This window comes from Erpetoichthys calabaricus, chromosome 17 (assembly GCF_900747795.2).
Source record: "Erpetoichthys calabaricus chromosome 17, fErpCal1.3, whole genome shotgun sequence".
Classification (NCBI taxonomy): domain Eukaryota; kingdom Metazoa; phylum Chordata; class Cladistia; order Polypteriformes; family Polypteridae; genus Erpetoichthys; species Erpetoichthys calabaricus.
In genome coordinates this window covers 82,653,302-82,678,035 of record NC_041410.2, presented here as the reverse complement: position 1 = coordinate 82,678,035, position 24,734 = coordinate 82,653,302, and the positions used below count along the sequence as shown (strand labels likewise).

Sequence of the window (24,734 nt, the reverse complement as noted above, 5' to 3'; positions counted from 1 at the left end):
AAGAATCTCAATTTTATAAATTATATTCTTTTTCAGTTTTCATGAAGGTGTAATTTTGAGAAATGAATTCCTTATTGGACTCTATGCCTTCCATCTCTAACAAAGTAAAAGAGAGCAGAGGAGATCAGGAAACAGAAGAGAAGCTCACATGGCAGACGAGGCTCCCCCAGCGCCCAGCTCCACTCCTTCCAGCAGCAGCTTGTACATGGCGATCTCCTTCTCCAGTTTCTCTTTGATGTTCAGAAGGTTCCTGTAGTCCTCAGACTGGGAGGTTATGCTGTTCCGGATGCTCATCAACTCCCCCTCCATGGTGCCCACCAAGGCAGCGTAACGGTGAAGTTCCATCTGATAGCGGCCATTCACTGCTGCCAGGTTATCCTCCAAGGTGCCTTTCTGGATGGAAAATAAAATAATAAAAAAATGAAGCACTGTGTCCTGGAATGGGCCGGTGACATCTGCAAATGATGGAGGTGTTATGGAGTTCCATTAAGACGTCATTTAAATTTTAAAAAGCAGAAGATGCATGATTTTCTTAATTTTTAGATTAGATCACATTAGATTAGACAGAACTTTATTTGTCCTCAGGGGTAATGTGTCTTTTAATGGCAATCTGAGTGAACAAATCTTATTAAAATATTATTATTCTACATTTGGCTGACGCCTTATATAATATAATGTATCAAAATATTTAATGTTTTCTCACATATAAAGATTAAATGACTTGCTCAGTGTGACACAGTGAGGAACTGTAGCACCACACAGCACAACACCTCTGTCATCAGAGACATGCAGACACAATAAGTTACTCACAGAGACCAGCAAGGTGTCCATCTCTGTCTGTAGGCTCTGGTTCTGATGGCAAAGCTCCGTCACTTCTATCTTTGAGATTTCACTGACATCTGTTTCCTGGATGGCTGCTGCTTGCTTAGTTTCCACCTGTGGATAAGAAACAGGACAGTACTGAGTGGGAGTGCAGGAGCTGGAGAGCACAGAGGGGTGGCGCCATTGAGTCATTAGTTGACATTAATGGAGTCCAACTTTGTGTATTTGTATATACCAGTAGGAGTATGGATATGGATGTTGAGTATATTGTGTGAATGTGTACTCAAGAAATGGGGGACACTAAATGTGCTCCATTGTGTCTATCTATTTACTTCTTATTTATATGTATATGACAGTGTGATTTTCTTCCTGCATTTTTATTGTATAAAGGGAGCAACTTTCCTTACCCTTGATAAGTTCCAAAAAATTCCTCCTGTAGTTACTTCCATTATAAAGCTCACGTGGGATCATTACATAAAGATGTCGAAGTGGAAAAACTATGAATCAGAAATACAAATGGAGAATATGTGCAAAATCTGGCAGAGATCAGTTTAACAGTATGGATTTGTATACTGGATTAAAACACAAAGAGACCTTCAGCTTTGTACATTTTTAGAAGATATTCCATCTTGCTTCATGTTTCTCTACATTTGTGAGACTGTGTGCATCAGAGCATTGTGTGCACCTCAACATGGAGGCCCAGTTCTGTGACAGCAAGTCTCATTATTTGTTCTTTGGCGTAATTATGCTAAGCTCTATGGGGAAGGCTGTTTGGCAATTAAGTTTTTTGTATATTTAAGTATACCACATTGGAGCAAGAAGAGAAAAAGATCAGGAGAGAAGATAAGTCCAAATTGAAAACATGGAGTGCAAAAAGACTTTCGTCAAATCCTTTTCAAGAACCAAAACACAACAGTCAAGAAGAAGCTGCAACATGAATTCACCTGAAAACCAAGAATTGAAAGCCTTTTGAAATGCTATTATATTATGAGTTAACCTCAATTTTGGATAAAGACAGGGTATCTGAAAATGGGATTTTATCCCAGAACTCCAAAAACATAATAATAATAACAATATTATCATTAACAGGTACAATGAAATGTAATTATCGCATACCCCTTGGGGTCTGAGCACAGGGTCAGCTCTTGTACAGCACCCCTGGAGCAGTGGCAGGTTAAGGGCAGGTTTGTCAGATCCTGAGGCCTCAGATATTTTGGATCTGCTCTGCACAACTGCAATCCACATTTGTGGATTATGATGTATAATATGCTTTACTGTCCCCTGTGTTATACTTGTCTATTTTTCCACATTGAGAAACATTGTTTTCTACTTGTTATGTTTATCATTGTATGTTATTTCAATCATAGAATTCATTTTGGCATTTTGTGGTGTTGTGGATGTGAAATTTGGGTTGTGACCTGTGGGATGTTGCAGGTCATGGGGTATAAAGGTTTGCCAAATTGACTTCCGGATTGTCAAAGTTTGCAGATAAGACAAAGATAAGATAAGACCAATTACATGTTCAAACAAAGTTCAACTTGGCTAAAAGACTAATGTCTGTTTCTCAAATTCAAGTTTAATTTTTTTTTCACACTTGGTTATCAGGTGTCCCAGTAACAAGCTTTAGCTTTGTCTTGACTCCCTTCTATCCCCAGGACCTGATTTCTTTGCCCTTCTGGCCTGCTTTTTCCAGGGGCCTAACACTTTTTATTTGTTGAGGAAGTGACAGGATTGGTGGCTTATGCTTTTTTGGGATTCAGTACAAAATCAACTGTAGATTTCAGCAATAGCCTCGTTTAAATAAATGGACGTACAATTTCAAAGGTGTCAATAATTTGTGCATGTGTTTGTGTGTGTGTCTCTCATAGTTATGTGTGGATATAAAATCTAATTACATTTGAAGATGTCTTATGTTACCTCTACAAGACTATCCATCAGCTGTCAAATTACAATAAACTGAGTCCAGCAGATCACTTGAACACAAACTGTTTTGCAGAAGGTCAATAGAGAAAATTCGAAATTGAGTTATATGGTAAGACCTGAAGCAAAAGCTCCTTCAAAGCAATAATGTCATGGCCTGACATTCTGCTAAGAATAAAAATTCTTTGATAACTGAAACTTATGTACATACTGAATATAAAAATAAAAATAGAAAATTAATATTTTGCGAAAACGTCTCCAAACCCAAGTGGAGCAGCCACCCCAGAATGTACACCAGGATTGTGAGGACTTGTCTGCCACTCACCTGCTTGTTGAACCACATCTCAAGATCCTCCTTGTTTCTACGAACGATGTCTTCATACTCTGCACGTAAGTCATCCAAAATCTGTTTCAGATCTGGGCTTTCAGTGGTGGTGACGTCCACACTCACGGTGCCGGACATCTCCTGTTTCAGGATACTCACACTCTAAAGAGCAGGGAAAAAGTGAGAAGCATTATGATGACATCCATGATGTCCACTATTTAAAGTTAGCAATGTGCCATCATCTAGTAGAACTAGCATTAACTTTGAATATTTATATGCCATTGTTAATTTCAGCAAAAGCTTGGTTTAAATAAATAGGTGTACAATTTGAAAGGTGTGATTAAAACCTTGTGTGAGTGTCTCTCTCTCTTATTTATGTATATGTGTGTGAGTGTTTGTATATACAGTATATACATAGATATATAGTCATATGAAAAAGTTTGGGAACTGCTCTCAGCCTGCATAATAATTGACTCTCTTTTCAACAAAAAAGATAACAGTGGTATGTCTTTTATTTCCAAGGAACATCTGAGTATTTGGGGTTTTTAGTGAAGCCGTATTTAGTTGTATGAAATTAAATCAAATGAGAAAAACTGGCTGTGCAAAAATGTGGGTCCGCTTGTAATTTTGCTGATTTGAATGCCTGTCACTGCTCAATGCGGATTACTTGTAACACCAAATTGGTTGGATTATCTTGTTAAGCCTTGAACTTCATAGACAATCATGAGAAAAGGTATTTAAGGTGGCCAATTGCAAGTTGTGCTTCCCTTTGACTCTCCTCTGAAGAGTGACAGCATGGGATCCTCAAAGACAGTCTCAAAAGATCTGAAAACAAAGATTGTTGAGACTCATGGTTTAGCGGAAGGCTACAACAACAGCAACAACAACATTTATTTATATAGCACATTTTCATACAAAAAATAGCTCAAAGTGCTTTACATAACGAAGAAAAGAAAAATAAAAGACAAAATACAAAATTAAAATAAGACAACATTAGTTAACATAGAAAAGGAGTAAGGTCAGATGGCCATGGTGGACAGAAAAAACAAAAAAAAAAAACTCCAGAAGGCTGGAGAAAAAAATAAAATCTGTAGGGGTTCCAGGCCACGAGACCACCCGGTCCCCTCTGGGCATTCTACCTAACATAAATGAAATTGTCCTCTTTGTAGTTAGGGTTCTCACGAAGTCACTTGACGGTGATGGTCATACAGACTTCTGGCTTTTAATCCATCCATCATTGTTGGAACATCATGGAGAGCTTTCAGAAAGCTATCTCAGAGGTTTAAACTGTCAGTTTCAACTGTAAGGAATGGAATCAGGAAATGGAAGGCCACAGGCACAGTTGCTGTTAAACCCAGCAGGTCTGGCTGGCCAAGAAAAATGCAGGAGCGGCATATGAGCAGGATTATGAGAATGGTGACAGACAACCCACAGATCACCCCCAAAGACCAGACGGAACATCTGTACATCGTTCTACAATTCAGCGCAATTTGCACAAAGAACATCTGTATGGCAGGGTGATGAGAAAGAAGCCCTTTCTGCACTGACGCCACAAACAGAATCGCTTGTTGTATGCCAATGCTCATTTAGACAAACCAGAATCATTTTGGAATAAAGTGCTTTGGACTGATGAGACAAAAATTGAGTTATTTGGTCAGAATAAAAAGTGCTTTGCAAGGCAAGAAGAACACCGCATTCCAAGAAAAACACCTGCTACCTACTGTCAAATTTGGTGGAGGTGCCATCATGCTGTTACGCTGTGTGGCGAGTTCAGAGACTGGGGCCCTTGTTAAAGTTGAGGGTCGGATGAATTCAACCCAATATCAACAAATTCTTTAGGATAATGTTCAAACATCAGTCACAATGTTATGCAGGGGTTAGATATTCCAACAAGACAATGACCCAAAACACAGTTCGAAATCTACAAAGGGATTCATGCAGAGGGAGAAGTACAATGTTCTGAAATGGCCATCACAGTCCCCTGACTTGAATATCATCGACAATCTATGGGATGATTTGAAGCAGACTGTCCCATGTTCGGCAACCATCAAATTGCGCTGAACTGGAGAGATTTTGTATGGAATAATGGTCAGAAATTCCTCCATTCAGAATCCAGACACTCATCAAAGGCTAAAGGAGGCGTCAAGAGGCAAAAGGAGGCTCAACTAAGTATTGATGTCATATTTCTGTTGGGGTGCCCAAATTTATGCACCTGTTTAATTTTGTTATGATGCATATTGCATATTTTCTGTTAATCCAATAAACTTAATGTATCTACTGAATTACTACTGTTACCATAAGGCATGTCATATTTTAAAAGGAAGTTGCTACTTTGAAAGCTCAGCCAATGATAAACAAAAATCCAAAGAATTCAGAGGGGTTCCCAAATTTTTTCATATGACAGTATGTATATATATACACACAGAGACACATTTATACTGCTTGCAGCACCCCAAACACCAGTTCCAGGATCAAATAAGAAATTTAATGCAATTTAAAATACAGTACCTTCAACAGGTTTCTTCTTTCACAATTGCAGATAAACACAAGCACAATACAATTCTCTTCTCTCTTCTTCCTTCCTTCACTCCTCAAAGGTAAGCATTGTCGTCCTGAACTCCCAACCCCAAGTGGATGAAGTACAGCAGCTTCCTTTATACTGGACCTGGTAGTACATCCAGTGCTGTCACATTACAACCAGGAAGCAGTTCTGGGTCAACGGAACCTCCCAGTGACAAGAGAGCCTCCCTCCCTGTGGCACCCGAAGACCCCATACAGAGCTACCCAACAAATCTTCAACTCCCCTACAGCCCTGATGGTTTCCAAATGGGAAGCCTGGCAGAGGGATGTTGGCACCCAGGAGGAGCACATGACCCTAGGAAGCATACCTGTCCATGCTGTTTCGTCATTTCTTCAATCTCTTTTTTCAGGGCTTCAACTTCCTGATTGTTGCTGGTTTGGTGGGAATCGTATTCTTCCTTCAGACTCTTCAGATTGAGGATGTCAGCCTCCACTGTCTGGCGAATGATGTACTCGGTCTCATATCTGAGAAGAGCAAAGTGGTATTACAGTTGGATTGCTTTTAATAATGGCTGTGAGAAAATAAACTGAGGCATAAAGATTAATTAACAGGTTTCATAAGAGGGACCATCAAAACGTTTCTGCAGTTTTGTATTGTCGTTGGAAAAGGTGAAGGTGAGAGGAGTAGCAATTGGGCATTAAAAAGTTGTACGATGCTTTGAAAACTGCATCGCAAATGAAGGTGAGTATGTAGACAAGTGACGTCATTTGTTTTTGAAATTCTTAATAAATAGAGTTAAAAAATGTGCCAGAACTTCTTGAACGTCCCTCATAAATTATTAATCAAAATATGCAAATCAGAGTTTAAGAAGATTCTGTATATAAATTCTGCATGTTAAAGGCGAGCAGTATGGTAGTGCAGTGGTAGGCAGTTCTGCAACACAGATGTACTCTCCGGAGGGTCTGCTCACCGTCTCTGTGTGGACCATCATGCACCATAAGTGTGTGTGGGTGGGAGTGGGGGGGGTGGGAGGGAAGGGGGGGGGGTAATTCTGGGTGTCTCTTTCCACTCCACTTTAAGTCCCTCACCACACCAGCTTATACAAACTGGCCCTGTGTGAGTGACTTTTGTTGAAAGGTGAGCCCTGCAGTGTACTGAAGCTCCATCCAGGGCTCTATCCTGTTTAATACCTGATGCTCCAGGGGTGGACTGTGAACCCTTTGACAATAAAGCAATGAACTAAGCTTGAGGGTGTTACAGTATTTTATACCACAGTGAGAATTATTACAGCTACAGCTAAAATAATAAAACACAAAACTTTGCTTGCAGGAGAAAATTGCATGAAGTAAGTAAATGAACAATTTAAGAAGAATAAACCTTAGGGGTTCTTACTTTTTTCTGAAGTCATCAGCAGCCAGCTGAGCATTACCAATCTTCAGGGCCAGGCGAGAATTCTCAATGATGGCAGCAATTATCTGACAAGAGTAAAAATGGAAGCCGTCAATAGCAACATGAGAGGTGTTCAGGTCTGTTATAGCTGAAATTGCTTACAAACATTATTACTTATATTTAATAGTAGCAGATAAAAAATATTATAAAACTTTGTAATAGAAAACTGGTTCCCCACAAATAGTGTGAAATAAAAGTACACTCCTCACATGGTACATTTTAATTCTAATTACTCCTTTAGGATATTTACAATGTTAGAGTCACAAAACACACCCGCTGCAGTCCTTTAACTCTTAATGTACAAAATACAGCGCCACCATTAAAGGTCAGGCACTCATTTACTGAACCTGTTTTTATTTTATAGGATCATAGAGTGCTAAAGCCTAGCCCACCAGCAGCAGGTGCCATATAGGCAGGTCAAGACCACAGCAGATGACATTCCCAGCCACACTGGGCCAGTCTGGAGTTGTTGATTAGCCACACGAACAAGCAGGGCTGTTAAATAGTAAGAGTGGGAAACCAGCAAGACTTCACAATAGTAATATCTGCCCCCATTCATCACGACCCCTGTATATCCTTAATAGGCACGAGATGATGTGCTTAACTCAAAAACAGTAGGTGGTGTTGTACAGGCTTCACAAAACTGAGCGATCTGAACAAGATAGATACATTTTTCAGCGTTATTAAATACAATGCAAACTCTATAAAAATATGTAACTTTAAAACAATAAAACACTTGAAATTGGTATAAAACCAATAAAATGAACTAAACGCCATTGATTGCGAAATGAAACTTGGTTGTCTCCTCCGCCGGCATGTTTTTCCAAATTCCTTGACTGTCTCAGACTGTCCTGCAAGCCAAAAGGCGTCTGCCTTTTAAATTAAACACGATCAGTGCAAACACGAGATAAATTTAATAGACACTGATAATGAAAGCTTAAATAGATTTGATATATTAACAATTTTTTACGAAATGACACAATCAGTTTTTATACTGCAGCGCTCCTGCTTCCACACCTGAAGAGCGCGTCCCTTCAGATCGTTACAATGTAAAGCAATTTGCAAAGGCAATGACCCGTCATAAAAATGGTGAGAAAGGGCAAAAAAGTATAAGTTACAACATCGATAATAATCCAGCAACTTCAACAAAATTACTACTACTATTACTACTAAAAATTATAACAATAATGATATTATTATTATTCAGTCAGTCTTTCTCCAACCCGCTATATCCTAACACAGGTCACAGTGGTCTGCTGGAGCCAATCCCAGCCAACACAGAGCGCAAGGCAGGAACAAACCCCAGGCAGGGCGCCAGCCAACCGCAGGGCACACACACACACACACACACACACACACACACACACACAATTTATGCACGTAACCTGCATGTCTTTGGACTTTTGGAGGAAACCGGAGCACCCGGTGGAAACCCACGCTAACACGGGGAGAACATGCAATCTCCACGCAGGGAGGACCCGGGAAGCGAACCTTGGTCTCCTTATTGCGAGGCAGCAGCGCTACAACTGTGCCACAGCGCCGCCCATTATTATTATTATTATGATTATTATTATTGACATAAAATAGAGGACATAGATGTGGCAACGTAAAATTGTGCCTACACGACAAAATGGCTGAGACGGTAAACTTTCAATACATTTCTACTGATTTTTTGCCAAGTAACCAACCATTTGTCAAATGGGCTTATTTTGAAACTTACGTTAAAACTCCGAAAATCTCGTCCTCTGTTGTTCCCCCCATCATCAGTGACTTGATGACCTCTTAAAAATAAATGTGCCAAAGTGGTTCTTCATAGCGATGCCATTGGGTGACCATTTCTGGTTCCCAAAAGAACCGCCCACATGAAGGTTCCAGAAAGAACCGTTCATTTATTTAGATCTGTGAAAAGGTAAATAAAATAACCATAAAGAGATGATTGCAGATTTGTGAAATATCAATAGCTTACTGAGTTTAAAATGACTCTCTCACACAGGATAACACAAGTTCAGGTGGTCTTGATCTGTCAGTATCCTGCTAGTCAGCCGACTGTATATTAAAGATTTCTGTTTCTTCCACAAATATGGAACCTTTTCAGAGACCAAACAGCTAATTTTATATGCAAAGATCCCTCGAAAAGGTTCTGTCTCAAGCAGTGGATCTACGAGAACCACACAACCCAGTAATGTGTCATTACGGTCGTGATATTTGTGAGGGGCTTAACCTGATTAAGTGACTCCCAGGCCGACGGGCTTTCGTCCTCTGCAGTTTCGTCCATTTCCTACCAGGATTACAGTCAAAGTTGTCGCAGTGGGCTTCATTTTGCATTATTCAGGTTAAAAAGGAAAATGGTGTTCGTACGGTGTATTCGTTTATATTCGCTCTGACAGTCCGCGAGTACGTTAACGGCTTATTTGACGGGTGTCTGGGAACGAATCCTCCGTTAATGTATGAGTTCAACTTCTGTATGTCACAAATGACACAATCGAGCTTGGCGTTTCTATCTATTGAAATTAAAGAGCCAAAATTATAAAAGAAGATGTTTTGTCAACGAATTTAACCAAAAAGAAATCTACTCAAAAAAAAAACCTAACCAAAGAGAGTATCCAATGTGATTGCATGATAAGATTTCCAATATGAGTAATATTTATACAAACATTTTTCAAGTTTTGATTGTGATATTCAAGTTCCCAGTTGTAAAAATTAACGTAAGAATAGAAATTGCAAGGTTTTCTAGATATTAGTGTCATATTAACAGTTATATGTTTATACATTGTAAAATCAAAGAGTCGAAAACATCACATTTGCCAAATATTATACAATTCGATGTACAGTGGTGTGAAAAACTATTTGCCCCCTTCCTGATTTCTTATTCTTTTGCATGTTTGTCACACAAAATGTTTCTGATCATCAAACACATTTAACCATTAGTCAAATATAACACAAGTAAACACAAAATGCAGTTTCTAAATGATGGTGTTTATTATTTAGGGAGAAAAAAAATCCAAACCTACATGGCCCTGTGTGAAAAAGTATTCGCCCCCTTGTTAAAAAATAACCTAACTGTGGTGTATCACACCTGAGTTCAATTTCCGTAGCCACCCCCAGGCCTGATTACTGCCACACCTGTTTCAATCAAGAAATCACTTAAATAGGAGCTGCCTGACACAGAGAAGTAGACCAAAAGCACCTCAAAAGCTAGACATCATGCCAAGATCCAAAGAAATTCAGGAACAAATGAGAACAGAAGTAATTGAGATCTATCAGTCTGGTAAAGGTTATAAAGCCATTTCTAAAGCTTTGGGACTCCAGCGAACCACAGTGAGAGCCATTATCCACAAATGGCAAAAACATGGAACAGTGGTGAACCTTCCCAGGAGTGGCCGGCCGACCAAAATTACCCCAAGAGCGCAGAGACGACTCATCTGAGAGGTCACAAAAGACCCCAGGACAACGTCTAAAGAACTGCAGGCCTCACTTGCCTCAATTAAGGTCAGTGTTCACGACTCCACCATAAGAAAGAGACTGGGCAAAAACGGCCTGCATGGCATATTTCCAAGACGCAAACCACTGTTAAGCAAAAAGAACATTAGGGCTCGTCTCAATTTTGCTAAGAAACATCTCAATGATTGCCAAGACTTTTGGGAAAATACCTTGTGGACTGATGAGTGAAAAGTTGAACTTTTTGGAAGGCAAATGTCCCGTTACATCTGGCGTAAAAGGAACACAGCATTTCAGAAAAAGAACATCATACCAACAGTAAAATATGGTGGTGGTAGTGTGATGGTCTGGGGTTGTTTTGCTGCTTCAGGACCTGGAAGGCTTGCTGTGATAGATGGAACCATGAATTCTACTGTCTACCAAAAAATCCTGAAGGAGAATGTCCGGCCATCTGTTCGTCAACTCAAGCTGAAGCGATCTTGGGTGCTGCAACAGGACAATGACCCAAAACACACCAGCAAATCCACCTCTGAATGGCTGAAGAAAAACAAAATGAAGACTTTGGAGTGGCCTAGTCAAAGTCCTGACCTGAATCCAATTGAGATGCTATGGCATGACCTTAAAAAGGCGGTTCATGCTAGAAAACCCTCAAATAAAGCTGAATTACAACAATTTTGCAAAGATGAGTGGGCCAAAATTCCTCCAGAGCGCTGTAAAAGACTCATTGCAAGTTATTGCAAACGCTTGATTGCAGTTATTGCTGCTAAGGGTGGCCCAACCAGTTATTAGGTTCAGGGGGCAATTACTTTTTCACACAGGGCCATGTAGGTTTGGATTTTTTTTTCTCCCTAAATAATAAAAACCACCATTTACAAACTGCATTTTGTGTTTACTTGTATTATATTTGACTAATGGTTAAATGTGTTTGATGATCAGAAACATTTTGTGTGACAAACATGCAAAAGAATAAGAAATCAGGAAGGGGGCAAATAGTTTTTCACACCACTGTATGCATTCTAACATTAATATTACCAAAACATTTAATGAAAATAACATTTAAATCAATAAAACGTAAACTTTCTCTGAGCAGCGCCCTGTCCAGAGATTGTTCCTGCCTTGCGCCCTGTGCCAGCTGGGATCGGCACCTGCACCGCCGCGACTCTGTTGTGGAATAAGCGGATTAGAAAATGACTCACTTCGGCTGAGATGCCTATATATTCACGCGGCAATCCATTTAAAGCACTTTGCACTAAATGCACATATAATTAAATAAATTAATAACCTACACATATTTTATCCAGTGTTTTAATGTCAATTTTCCTCTTCATGATTCTGAAATAATGTCATCGTCTTTCACAAAAGTTAAATATCTCACGTTCAAAACTTATTTTCATGAAACTCCACATTTAATTCAAAACATTTGATTAAACTTTTTTGAAGTTTTATTTTGTTCTTTCCTTAATATTTTATATGACGGAGGAAGGAGGAGACTAAATATTTTTCCCACGTTCCCCCAATGCACTAACATTGCGCCCCTATCAGCTTTGGTTCCTCATATTCTTCTTTTATGAGAGACCCCCAGTAAAGGCACAGGTGGAGATGTTCTTATACTTCAATTACTTTTATAATCTTGGTGGTCTTGCATATCCAAGCAGAGCAGGTACTAAGACTTAATTAGTATTGATGTAAAAAATAAACTCAAACTGAGAAAATTACAATTGTTTTATGATGCTGGTGAGATCTTAAAGAAACAATATTAAATAAGAAGCATCTTCTTTACAGTTTCTATAGTTTAGAAGACATTTAAAATGTTCTACTGAGTATGGTGAATAAGATATCTTTGGGTTGATAAATTTAATCAGAATAGAGCTCTTACTGGATACTCTACCAGTGATTATAACATCTTGTATACTTACATCTCTTCTCCAGGGTTATGGTCACTAATTTCACATAACGACCCTCAGACTCGATTTACCTAAAACCTGAGAAGGTCACAACAACCTGTAGCTGCTGTGTGAGGTCTTGGATTCAAATCTTAGATTTAAACATTGCACACAGTATGCATACCTGGTCACGGAGGGGCTTCAGCTGCTCCTGGTACAAGGTGAAATCCCTGCTCACCACTTTGCTTGTGCGGAAATCCTTGAGCTTGTTCTCCAGGTCCTTGTTGGTTGCTTCAAGTGTGCGCACCTTATCGAGATAGGTGGCCAGTCTGTCGTTCAGACTCTGCATCTGCTGCTTTTCATTTAACATAAACGGGACACCACTGATGCTGCTACTTGAGATAAAACCTCCACCAGCGCCACCATCCACACCAAAACCACCACCATAACCACCACCACTACCACTACTAAAACCACCAACAAAACCACCACCACTACCACCACCAAAACCCATACCAGCAAAACTACTACCACCACCACCACCACCACCACCATAACCACGACCAAAACTACCACCACCACTACCAAAACCACCACCACCACCAACAAAACCACTAACACCAAAACCACCACCACTACCACCTCCACTACCTAAACCTCCAAACATTCCAGGAGTAGTTAAACCTCTACCAACACCAGTACCCCTGCCATTGATGAGATAGGAGGAAACGCTGGAGGATTGTTCTCTTCTTAGTGGCATGTCTGAGATGAGGAATAGTTCAGACCTGGAGAAACGACCGACACAAGTCTATCAGTCAGCAATCGGCACTGTGAACTCCAGGGATGCCATGGCGCTATATATACAACTGACTCGCCCCGTCTGTTGCAAAGCGGTTGGCTCTACTGTCACGCCCTCTTGCCATGGGGCACACTGGGTGGATGGAGTCGGACACCGAGGGGAAGGCGGCTTTAGAAACCAATCAATAACACATAAGACATGAAAAATGCTGATGTTTTAACTCGTGTGCTGCATATACAATTTTAATATAATTCATTATTTATATCAGGAGGTAAAAGATGAAATCCCTTAAATAAATTACTTATCGGATGTGAGATTTACCGTTCAAATGTTTAACCCTTTGCAGTCGTATTTAATTTTCAACGTCACGCTACATTAGTCGTAATTAATTATTGAAAAAACGCCGTTATTTAAAAACAACACTTTATTACACTTATTATGCAACAACACAATACACATGTACTTTTTCACTTATACACGTGTTCAGATAATCTTTATAATGTCAATTGAGAAATATAAACTTAGTTTTTGTATTTTTCCATTGTATAATACCGTTCAAAACACAATCCCGGACACAATCCAGGTTGCATCGTACATGTACTGCAGGCGAAACGAGAACGTTTGCGACGTCCCCTCTTTCTATCAGTACATACAACACAATCTTTGAGCTTCTGTTCATCCAGTGGATAGATGAAATGTGAGCGACCGTTCAGGCGTTCTGCTGTAGCGACTTCTTCAGAAGGACGTCCTCGACGAACAACCTCTTTCGTTGCACGATGATCTTTTACTAATTCATTTATGAGTTTTCTGCGATATGCAAGATGACGCAGTTTATCTTGGGGGTAACACTGACACCAGAGAATGTAGCTATTTACAATTGCCACCTCAAGCAACCAGTAAAACGTTTTGCGCCACCACTTGACTGTTTTTCTAGAGAAGTTGTATGATACTGCATAATGATCAAATCTATCGACCGCTCCCATATGTTCTGTATAATCAGAAATAACGCAAGGTTTTATTATCTTCTCAACTTCACCACCTCGCTTTCGTCTCTCTTTCTCTTCAGAAACAGCATTGTGAAATGTGCTGTACATGAAAATCAGTCGTTTATCTTGCCACACAAGGGCTAACTGTTTGTTATTTTTCCAAGCAACTGATTCATTCTTCTTCAATTTCAGTTTCTTTTTTATATCGCTGGGTAAAAGCTTTCTGTTCTTCTGAACTGTTCCTGTAATTGTCACTCCAAGTTTTGTCAACTCGAGACCCAGTGCTGGACTAGTATAATATCTGTCGGTGTAAACATGATATCCAGAGGATCGATCATCTTGAATTAGTCCTTTGACCAAATGTAGCACTACTCTTGCAGGAACCGGTAGATCTGGGTACGCTGCTTACTGCTTCACTTTCATCAGCTGACATATCATCAAGTTCAGTATCATCAGTGCTATTACCATTATCATTATAATCATCGTCATTATCATCATCTTCATCATCAATTTCATCCACATCCATTGCCATAATTTCATCCAGAACTTGTGCTGCATTTTGTAAACGTCTGGACGTCGCCATCTTGAATAGAGAACAAGAACTAGCCAATAATTACAGCAGTTATTTTTTTCAAGCACGTAGGAATAACACAGGCCACTTTTCTCGACCAGGCGACTGCAAATCGGTCAGAAACTTGCAGGGCCACTAGCGGTGGCCTGACGAACTATAGCACACTTTTTACTAAGGCCAGTTTTCTGGCCTAACGACCGCAAAGGGTTAAACTTAACATATGATGAAGCCGGTGCCTGTGCTAGAAAGAGGAGGCTGAGGATCAGAATTAAAAGTGCAGAACAGAAATATGGAGTGCAGGAGACAATCGAGATTTTATCTATTTAAGATAACCATTTCCAGAATCGAAGAAATCGCTTCCCTCTGAAGGAAAGGAAACTTTCTTTTCTATATTTTATTCATATTCAATGGTCAAATCATGCAGAGGGTGGTGGTACACGTCACCTCGCTTGTATATCTTGATGTATTTGGCATGTTCGCTAGATTCTTTTACATTTTTAAAGGGGACTTACATCCTCCTAGGGTTAATTGCTTGCTCCATGAAACATTTCCCCAAATAATGTGGTTTCAGGAAAAATATAAATGAGATTTACACACACAGATGTACCAGGAAAACTGCAGAGGGAATTTGGAAAAAAGCCTCACCAGATGCATGGAGAACATACAAAATGGACACAGAATATGACAGGGTGAGGATTCAAACACGAGATACTGGATCTGAGAGGTACCACTACTACATAATGTGCCACTCTGAGTTAAGTAAATTTAGTTTGCTTATTTTTACAAAATACTGATAACACCTGCTTATTGAATCATGGGCACAGTAAGGTAGAACCTCTCCAGTAAGCATGTAGTGGAAGGGAGGAACAACCCTTGGACAGGACCTGTGTCTGTTACTGAGCTCTCAATGCACACACACACTGGCACAGTTTCCTTACTTAGCAAGTGTTTGAAAAGCTGCTGGTGGCGCTGGCACAGAAAGAGGAAAAACACACAAACTCCACATGAAGAACATCTGATCCCCAGGCACAGGATCCATGAGAGAGCACCACTAACCATCCTGCCAGCATTGTTTAATTAAAGAAGCAGCTAAATGAATTAAGTCAACCAACAAATACTTTTATTTTTTGTTAATTTAATAAGGTGTGGGAAAGAAAAATATTACTTTAATATGTGCAGTGGTTATGGATCAGCCTGTACACTGGTACTGTGATTGCTCTGCAACGTGGAGGCAGAACCTCTGTGTTTTCCCAGTTGATTATGGGATTCGTCAGCGGTGTGTTCTGCTCCTACTCTGTTCAATGCTTGTATGGACTGGGTGTTGGGCAGGGTTGTAGGGTCCAGCGGCTGTGGGGCATCTGTTAGTGAAGAAACATTCACTGATCTTGACTTTGCTGATGATGCTGTGATCTTTGCAGAGTCAATGGAGGCTCTGATGGGGGCTCTCGAGAGACTGAGCAAAGAGTCTGAGTGTCTGGGCTTGTGAGTGTCCTGATAAAAACCAAGAGCCAGGCCTTTAATGTCCTTTTGGCCACAGCCATCAGCAGTGTATGAAGTTGTGGAGAGAGTGTCGACCTCTTCGAGATGTTTACTTACCTTGGCAGTGACATTCATGTCTCTAGTGACTCTTCCTATGAAGTCAAGAGACAGACTGGGGGTCATGTGGTTATTGGAAAGGGTTGTGTGGCACTCCCGATGTCTCTAAAAAATAGTCTTCAGAGTCCTGGTGCTTCTTGTCTTGCTATATGGTTGTGAGACATGGATGCTACCCAGTAACCTGAGATGAAGACTGTACTCCTTTGGTGCTTTGTCTCTCCGGAGAATCCTTGGGTACCTCTGGTTTGACTTTGTGTTGCTCACAGAGTCCCGAATGAGGCACATTACCTGCATTGTGAGGGAGCATCAGTTGTGGCACTAAGGCCATGTGGCACGATTCCCAGAGGGTGATCCATCTCATAGGATCCTCATTGTTGGGCACACGAGTGGCTGGACCAGGCCAAGGGGTCACCCACGTAACACCTGGCTGTAGCAGAAGAAAGATCATTTCTGGAGGGTGGGACTGGACTGTGTGTCTGTTTGCGGGGTTGCCAACCAGGATCCTGAGCTGTTTTGTCATGAGGTGGCTGTGGCAACGCGCTGTACCACTGCATGCTCCACAACTTGACTTGACTTGACTTGGTTATGGATCTACAGTGTAAACTGACCAAAATAGGAAATGCCACCCTTTATTCAGACATACAAAATATGTATGTTTCACAAAATAATATTAGTGCCATTGAGCCTTGAAAATTTTTAATAAAATGTACTGGAAACTGTACATTTAAAACTCATTTCACAATTCAGTGAAAAATATTAATTTGAAAAATAAAACTTCAACTGAACAGTTAAAGCTAAGGTATATTAGAATAAATATATTCAGTCAAATGTGTTAATGTTTTTACTTTACATAAAACACTCAAGCCTACTTAATTTGATATGTATGAGAAACTTGGCTTTATTACATTTAGCACTGCTTCTTGTCTGGTTTGTGAATTCCATCCATCCATTCTTCCGTCTGTCAATTTCTTAACCTGCTTATCCTGAGCTGGGCTGCAGGGTAATTAAAGACTGTCCCAGCAAGTAGCGGGTGCAAGGCAGAAACAAGACCTGGACAGGGCGCAAGTGCAACTGACACACACAATGGGGCAAATATGGAATTCATTTAATAAGATTAAAGTTATTCAAAGAGCAAAAGTAAGCCTTTAATTCTAAACTGAAAGGACCCTAAGACCAGATTTTAAGAAAAATCAAACACACTTCAATGTCTCTGTATATAATCAGAAAAAGTAGCAGTAAATGTATTAGTAGTAGTAGCCTTATTTTTATTATTAATTATTATTATTATTATTATTATTAGTAGTAGTAGTAGTAGTAGTAGTAGAAGTAGTAGTAGTTTTATCTTGCAGCAGTACTGGTTGCAGTAATATTCATAATACTCGTAGCAAAAGTATTAGCAGTAGTACCCATATTATTATTATTATCTATACATATTAATAAAAGGCAAAGCCCTCACTGACTCACTGACTGACTGACTGACTGACTGACTGACTGACTCATCACTAATTCTCGAACTTCCCGTGTAGGTGGAAGGCTGAAATTTGGCAGGCTCATTCCTTACAGCTTACTTACAAAAGTTACGTAGGTTTCATTTCGAAATTCTACGCGTGATGGTCATAACTGGAACCTGTTTTTTGTCCATATACTCTAATGGAGGAGGCGGAGTCACGTATCGCGTCATCACGCCTCCTACGTAATCACGTGAACTAAAAACAAGGAAGTCATTTACAGCACGAGTCAAACGCGGGAACGAAGGTAAATGACGTTAATTTTTGAGTGTCTTTTAATACTGTGTAAGCATACATATTAACACATGTGCAATTAAACGTTTGCATTTACGGGGTGATTTCTCAGGCTTAAAAGCTCGCCTTTTATCAAACGCGGGAACAAAGGTAAATGATGTTGTTCACTGTCTTTTAATACTGTGTAAGCATACATATTAACACATGTGCAATTAAACGTGTGCATTTACGGGGTGATTTGTCAGGCTTAAAAGCTCGCCTTTTACTAAAAAGGTAAATGCAAACTATTTTCATTCTGAATGGCACAAACCACGTTAGATTTCAGACGTTAAACGCGCAAAAATGTCGGTACACCAGATAAATAAGCGCAACATATTATCAGTTGTATTGTATGCTTACAATACATATAGAAATGTGTTAATCGTTAACTAATATTATGGGATGGTGTTTTTCGACTCGCGCCTTGATTTAAACGATTGCATTTCTTGGTGGGTTTGCGTAGCTTATTGTCAATATCTTTACACCTCTTTTTAAGACTTAATTTAAAAAGGTTTTCTTTTGTTCTTAATTAAAATTTAAAAGCAATACTTCACCGCTGCGAATCCCCTCTAGCGCTGACGTCCGAGGTTCGATTACCGTAAGCGAGTGCAGTGAGTGTGTACCCCTGATGAGCCAAGAATAAGGGGGAAAGACATGTCGCGTACTCTTTGCATTATTTGACAGTAAACTATTTTCAACCATTCTATGATCTGCTTCTCACAACTGAAGGCACCGTGGCTGATGTTACCTCACTTCCTGGCCAACCATAAGTGTTACCTGGTAGGTAACCAGCCACTCACTTCACTCCCTTACGGGAATCGAACCTCGGATGTCAGCGCTAGAGGCAAAGCCCCTAAAATTGCGCTACGGCGTGTGGTTCGTTTATTTGACAACATGTAGATCGGGGTAATTACATTCACGGCATTAGTAGTCTGATTCACAATCTGATTGTAAAAAGGTTTTCTTTTCTTCTTAATAAAAATTTTAAAGTGGTACTTCGCCGGTGCGAAGCGCGTGGATTTGACCGACAGACACATACAGACATATTCATGAGTGCAGGTACTAAGGAAAGAAAGCACCGTGTAAACCTAAAGTTTAAATTAAGTTCATAGACCTACAAAAGGTTGCCATTCATTTGAGGCAAGATTGCTCTTCTTCTGTACAACTATACGTTGCATTCTCAAGAGTGTGCTTGCACGGCTTCGGATATATATATATATATATATATATATATATATATATATATATATATATATATATATATATATATATATATATATATATATATATATATATATGTATGTCTATATATAAATATGTAAGCTTATAAGTACTGCCTTACTTCTCTTTAAGAAAGGAAGATGTAATGATACTTGATTTAAACGATTCCATGTCTTGCTGGGTTTGCTTAGCTTATTGTCAATATCTTTACACCTTTTTTTAAGACTTATTGACCGAAACGGGCTTTCACGAAAAAAGTTAGGGCTTTGCTACAGGATACACCCTCCACAAGTTAAGCAAGTAAAAATAAAATATATATTTCTGTTTTATTTAAACCTTTTAAGTTCGTATGCATAGCCCCATTTGGCTGTTTAATTTTTTTTTTCTTTCTTCAGTAATATTTAATCTCCTTAAAGAAAAAGAACATATCCATTTTACTTTTTTTGTATCTCTTTAGTAATATTTTAGTGTAAAAGGATAACCAGTATTTAAACCTTTTATGTTACTTTATAAATTTATTTTACACAATGTTGAAAAATGAATAAGAAAGCTACATATTTTGGCAGCTGCTGCTTTAATTTTCAATGAAATGAAAAAAGCTCTCCAAGAGAAAACCTCAATGAAGAAGAAACAGTTTGCACTATCTAAAAAGGAGAAACCCTCATTTATAAAGGTTTGCTGCAGATGACTTAACTGAAAATAAATGAATAGTTCCTATGTGTATAATACATATTTATCTATTTTACTTATCCCTTTATTCCAGCAACTTGCAACATCTGAGGTACAATTTGTTACATTACTTTTGTTTTTTGCAGCACAGGCAGGTGAAGTGACTTCCTCAGGGTCACACAGTGGTGTCAGTACCAGGATTTGAATTGACAAGCTCCGGGTTTACTGAAATATTACTGAAAAAAAAACGAAAACGGGCAAATAGGGCTATGCATACCATTATCCAACCCGCTATATCCTAAATACAGGAGCCAATAAGTAGATATGTATATATACAGTATATATATATATATATATATGTGTGAATGTATGTATGTATATATGTATGTCTATATTTATATCTATATATATATGTAGATATGTAAATTTGTATATGTATATATATGTACATGTGGATGTGTATATGTATATATATGTATATGTAGATATGTGTATATGTAGATATGTGTATATAAGTATATATGTTTATATATATATATGTTTACATAACCTCTTTAACACACTACTTCTCCGCTGCGAAGCACGGGTATTTTGCTAGTATATATATATATATATGGTTGAAATAGTTTATTGTCAAATAATGCAAAGAGTACGTTACACATGTTTCGCCCTAATTCTGGGCTCATCAGGCGTACACACTCACTGCACTCCCTCTCGGGAATCGAACCTCAGACGTCAGCGGCGAAGCCCCTAACGTTGCGCCACGACGTGTGGTTCGTTTATTTGACAGCATGTAGATCGGGGCAATTACATTCATGGCATTCGTAGTCTGTGTCACAATCTGATTGTATGGGTGGTTACCTACCACTCAATGAATAAATAAATAAATTATATATAACTAGGCCCATGTATATATATTCACTAAGCCGCCGACAAGTAGCCACCCATGGAAAGCATGCCGGAAGGGGCATGGATTCAATAAGCTGCCGACAAGTAAGACGCCCATGGCACGCAGGAAGGAGCCACGCCCACCAACTCTAAGATCATTGGATATGAGGACAACTCGCAGAGCCACGCCCACCAACTCGGACTCGACGACTCGGAAAAAACGCTGTCATTTATGTTTGTCTGTGCTACAGTACACATGCACCTCTGAGCCACGTTGACTTTTCGGTTACGACGCACGACTGCGTGCACCATAGCAAACTGTTTTACACGCTACATACAGCAATTCGCATCCACGACAAACATGCGTCTTCTTAGATGGTCCTGCAGTAACACGAAAGACGTTTCCCCGCCCACCAACACTCCTTTTTCTCCGGCCCGCATCTACCCTCACTCCCGAGGCATTCACACTGCCTGGTCATGTGCCCGGACGCAAAAACTCACCGATCACCCAGTTACTCCCTTTCGTCTGTGCTAGGAGTCCACATGCACCTCTGAGCCACGCTGACTTTTCATTATTCTTTTCAGTTACGACACCTGACCGCGTCCACCATCGAAAACCATGAGAAAGGAACAACTAAGCCCCGCCCAGAAACTCTACCCCTCCTCCCAAATGATCGGGAACGCACCTCAGAGCACTGCCCGCCAACTCGAACAGCTCATCAAACACATACTCACTTGCTTTGCTCTGTGCTGCTGTCCAAATCCAGTTGTAAGCCACGATGACTGTTCATTTGCCTTCCATGGCCACCGCTTCAAATGTATTTCATGGAAACAACACTTCTTTCAATGTTATAAAGATTCCTGCATCAAGTAACTGCACGCGCGATACACTGAATGGATCAACGTGTGTCTACCCCGGCGCAGAGAGGCGTGGGTAAGCCGTTGAACCCCATTCGTGCTGCAATCCGGGGAATTCCCAGTATGTGCGAGCCATACGCTCACACTGATTACGTCCCTGCCCTTTGTACACACCTCCAACCCCCCCCCCAACCCCCCCACTACCGTGGTCGGGTGTCTTGGTGGATTATATATAGAAAAGCAGCCAAAACCGCAAAGAACAATGAAAAGTCTACGTGACTCACAGGTGCATGTGGACTGTGCAAAGAGGAAAACGACTCAGGTGACGAGTTGGGGGTGAGCACATGAGCAGGCAGGGCATACTGCAGACTAGCATGACGGAGGGGGCGGAATGGGCGTCCTTCGCATCTCCTCCCGTTCCGCCCTCCGTGCCCGAGCGCCGTCCACCCCCATCCCTCACTCTGGGAGGAGAAGCCGCGATGGCGGTCTGCCAGTTTTCAGTCACGAACAATTGTATGTTGGTTCATTCCGTGCATTGTTACAATGTTACTTTTCTCCCTGTGCTTAAAGATCATTTAAAAAGCGGCCTGATTATGCGGCGTATGGTACGCCGCGGGTTAGCTAGTTAAATATATTCAGTCAAATGTGTTATTCTAATATACCTTAGCTGTAACTGTTCAGTTAAAGTTTTGTTTTTAAAATTAATATTTTTCACTGAATTGTGAAATGAGTTTTAAACATACAGTTTCCAGTTCATTTTATTAAAAATTTCCAAGGCTCAATGGCACTAATATTATTTTGTGAAACATACATATTTTGTATGTCTGAATAAAGGGTAGCATTTCCTATTTTGGTCAGTTTATACTGTAGATCCATAACCAAGTCAAGTCAAGTTGGGCAGCATGCACTGGTACAGCGCGTTGCCACAGCCACCTCATGACAAAACAGCTTGGTATCCCGGTTGGCAACCCCGCAAACAGACACACAGTCCAATCCCACCCTCCAGAAATGATCTTTCTTCTGCTACAGCCAGGTGTTACGTGGGTGACCCCTTGGCCTGGTCCAGCCACTCGGGTGCCCAACAATGAGGATCCTATGAGATGGATCACCCTCGGGGAATCGTGCCACATGGCCTTAGTGCCACAACTGACGCTCCCTGACAATGCAGGTAATGTGCCTCATTCAGGACTCCGTGAGCAACACAAAGTCAAACCAGAGGTACCCAAGGATTCTCCGGAGAGACAAAGCACCAAAGGAGTACAGTCTTCGTCTCAGGTCATGAGTAGCATCCATGTCTCACAACCATTTAGCAAGACAAAAAGCACCAGGTCTCTGAAGACCATTTTTTAGAGACATCGGGAGTGCCACACAACCCTTTCCAATAACCACATAACCTCCAGTCTGTCTCTTCACTTCATAGGAAAAGTCACCATAGACATTAATGTCACTGCCAAGGTAAGTAAACCTCTCGAAGAGGTCGACACTCTCTCCACAGAAAGATACACTGCTGATGTCTGTGGCCAAGAGGACATTAAAGGCCTGGCTCTTGGTTTTTATCAGGACACTCACAAGCCCAGATACTCAGACTCCTCATTCATTCTCTCGAGAGCCCCCATTAGAGCCTCCATCGACTCTGCAAAAATCACAGCATCATCAGCAAAGTCAAGATCAGTGAATGTTTCTTCACTAACAGATGCCCCACAGCCGCTGGACCCTACAACCCTGCCCAACACCCAGTGCATGCAGGCATTGAACAGAGTAGGAGCAGAACACACCGCTGACCAACCCCAGAATCAACTGGGAAAACACAGAGGTTCTGCCTCCACGTTGCAGAGCAATCACAGTACCAGTGTACAGGCTGATCCATAACCACTGCACATATTAAAGTAATATTTTTCTTTCCCACACCTTATTAAATTAACAAAAAATAAAAGTATTTGTTGGTTGACTTAATTCATTTAGCTGCTTCTTTAATTAAACAATGCTGGCAGGATGGTTAGTGGTGCTCTCTCATGGTTCCTGTGCCTGGGGATCAGATGTTCTTCATGTGGACTTTGTGTGTTTTTCCTCTTTCTGTGCCAGCGCCACCAGCAGCTTTTCAAACACTTGCTAAGTAAGGAAACTGTGCCAGTGTGTGTGTGCATTGAGAGCTCAGTAATGTTTCATGGAGCAACCAAGGGAACCCTAGGAGGATGTAAGTCCCCTTTAAAAATGTAAAAGAATCTAGCGAACATGCCAAATACATCAAGATATACAAGCGAGGTGACGTGTACCACCACTCTCTGCATTATTTGACCATTGAATATGAATAAAATATAGAAAAGAAAGTTTCCTTTCCTTCAGAGGGAAGCGATTTCTTCGATTCTGGAAATGGTTATCTTAAATAGATAAAATCTCGATTGTCTGCTGCACTCCATATTTCTGTTCTGCACTTTTATTTCTGATCCTCACCCTCCTCTTTCTAGCACAGGCACCGGCTTCAACCTGTGTTAAGTTTAAATATTTGAACGGTAAATCTCACCTCCGATAAGAAAATTTATTTAAGGGAATTCATCTTATACCTCCTGATATAAATAATGAATTATATTAAAATTGTATATGCCGCACACGAGTTAAAACATCAGCATTTTTCATGTGTTATGTGTTATTGATTGGTTTCTAAAGCCGCCTTCCCCTCCGTGTCCGACTCCATCCACCCGGTGTGCCCCACGGCAAGAGGGCGTGACAGCAGAGCCAACCGCTTTGCAGCAGAAGGGGCGAGTCAGTTGTATATATAGCGCCATGGCATCCCTGGAGTTCACACTGCTGATTGCTGACTGATAGACTTGTGTCGGTCGTTTCTCCAGGTCTGAACTATTCCTCATCTCAGACATGCCACTAAGAAGAAAACAATCCTCCAGCGTTTCCTCCTATCTCATCAATGGCAGGGGTACTGGTGTTGGTAGAGGTTTAACTGCTACTGGATCTTTTGGAGAATTAGGTGGTGGTTTTGGTGGTGGTGGTTTTG

The 24,734-nt window shown here is 40.4% G+C and overlaps 1 protein-coding gene across 1 annotated transcript; it reads right to left on the bottom strand.

The window, feature by feature from the left end:
* Positions 1-144: 144 nt before the first annotated feature.
* Positions 145-12,872, bottom strand: LOC114642373 (keratin, type 1 cytoskeletal 11-like). Its single transcript, XM_051920286.1, has 6 exons — positions 12,543-12,872; positions 6,981-7,063; positions 5,956-6,112; positions 3,068-3,229; positions 811-936; positions 145-393 (listed from the first exon to the last, which is right to left on the bottom strand). The coding sequence occupies exons 1-6, from the start codon at positions 12,870-12,872 to the stop codon at positions 145-147; spliced, it is 1,107 nt and encodes a 368-aa protein (XP_051776246.1).
* Between the last annotated feature and the right edge of the window lie 11,862 nt (positions 12,873-24,734).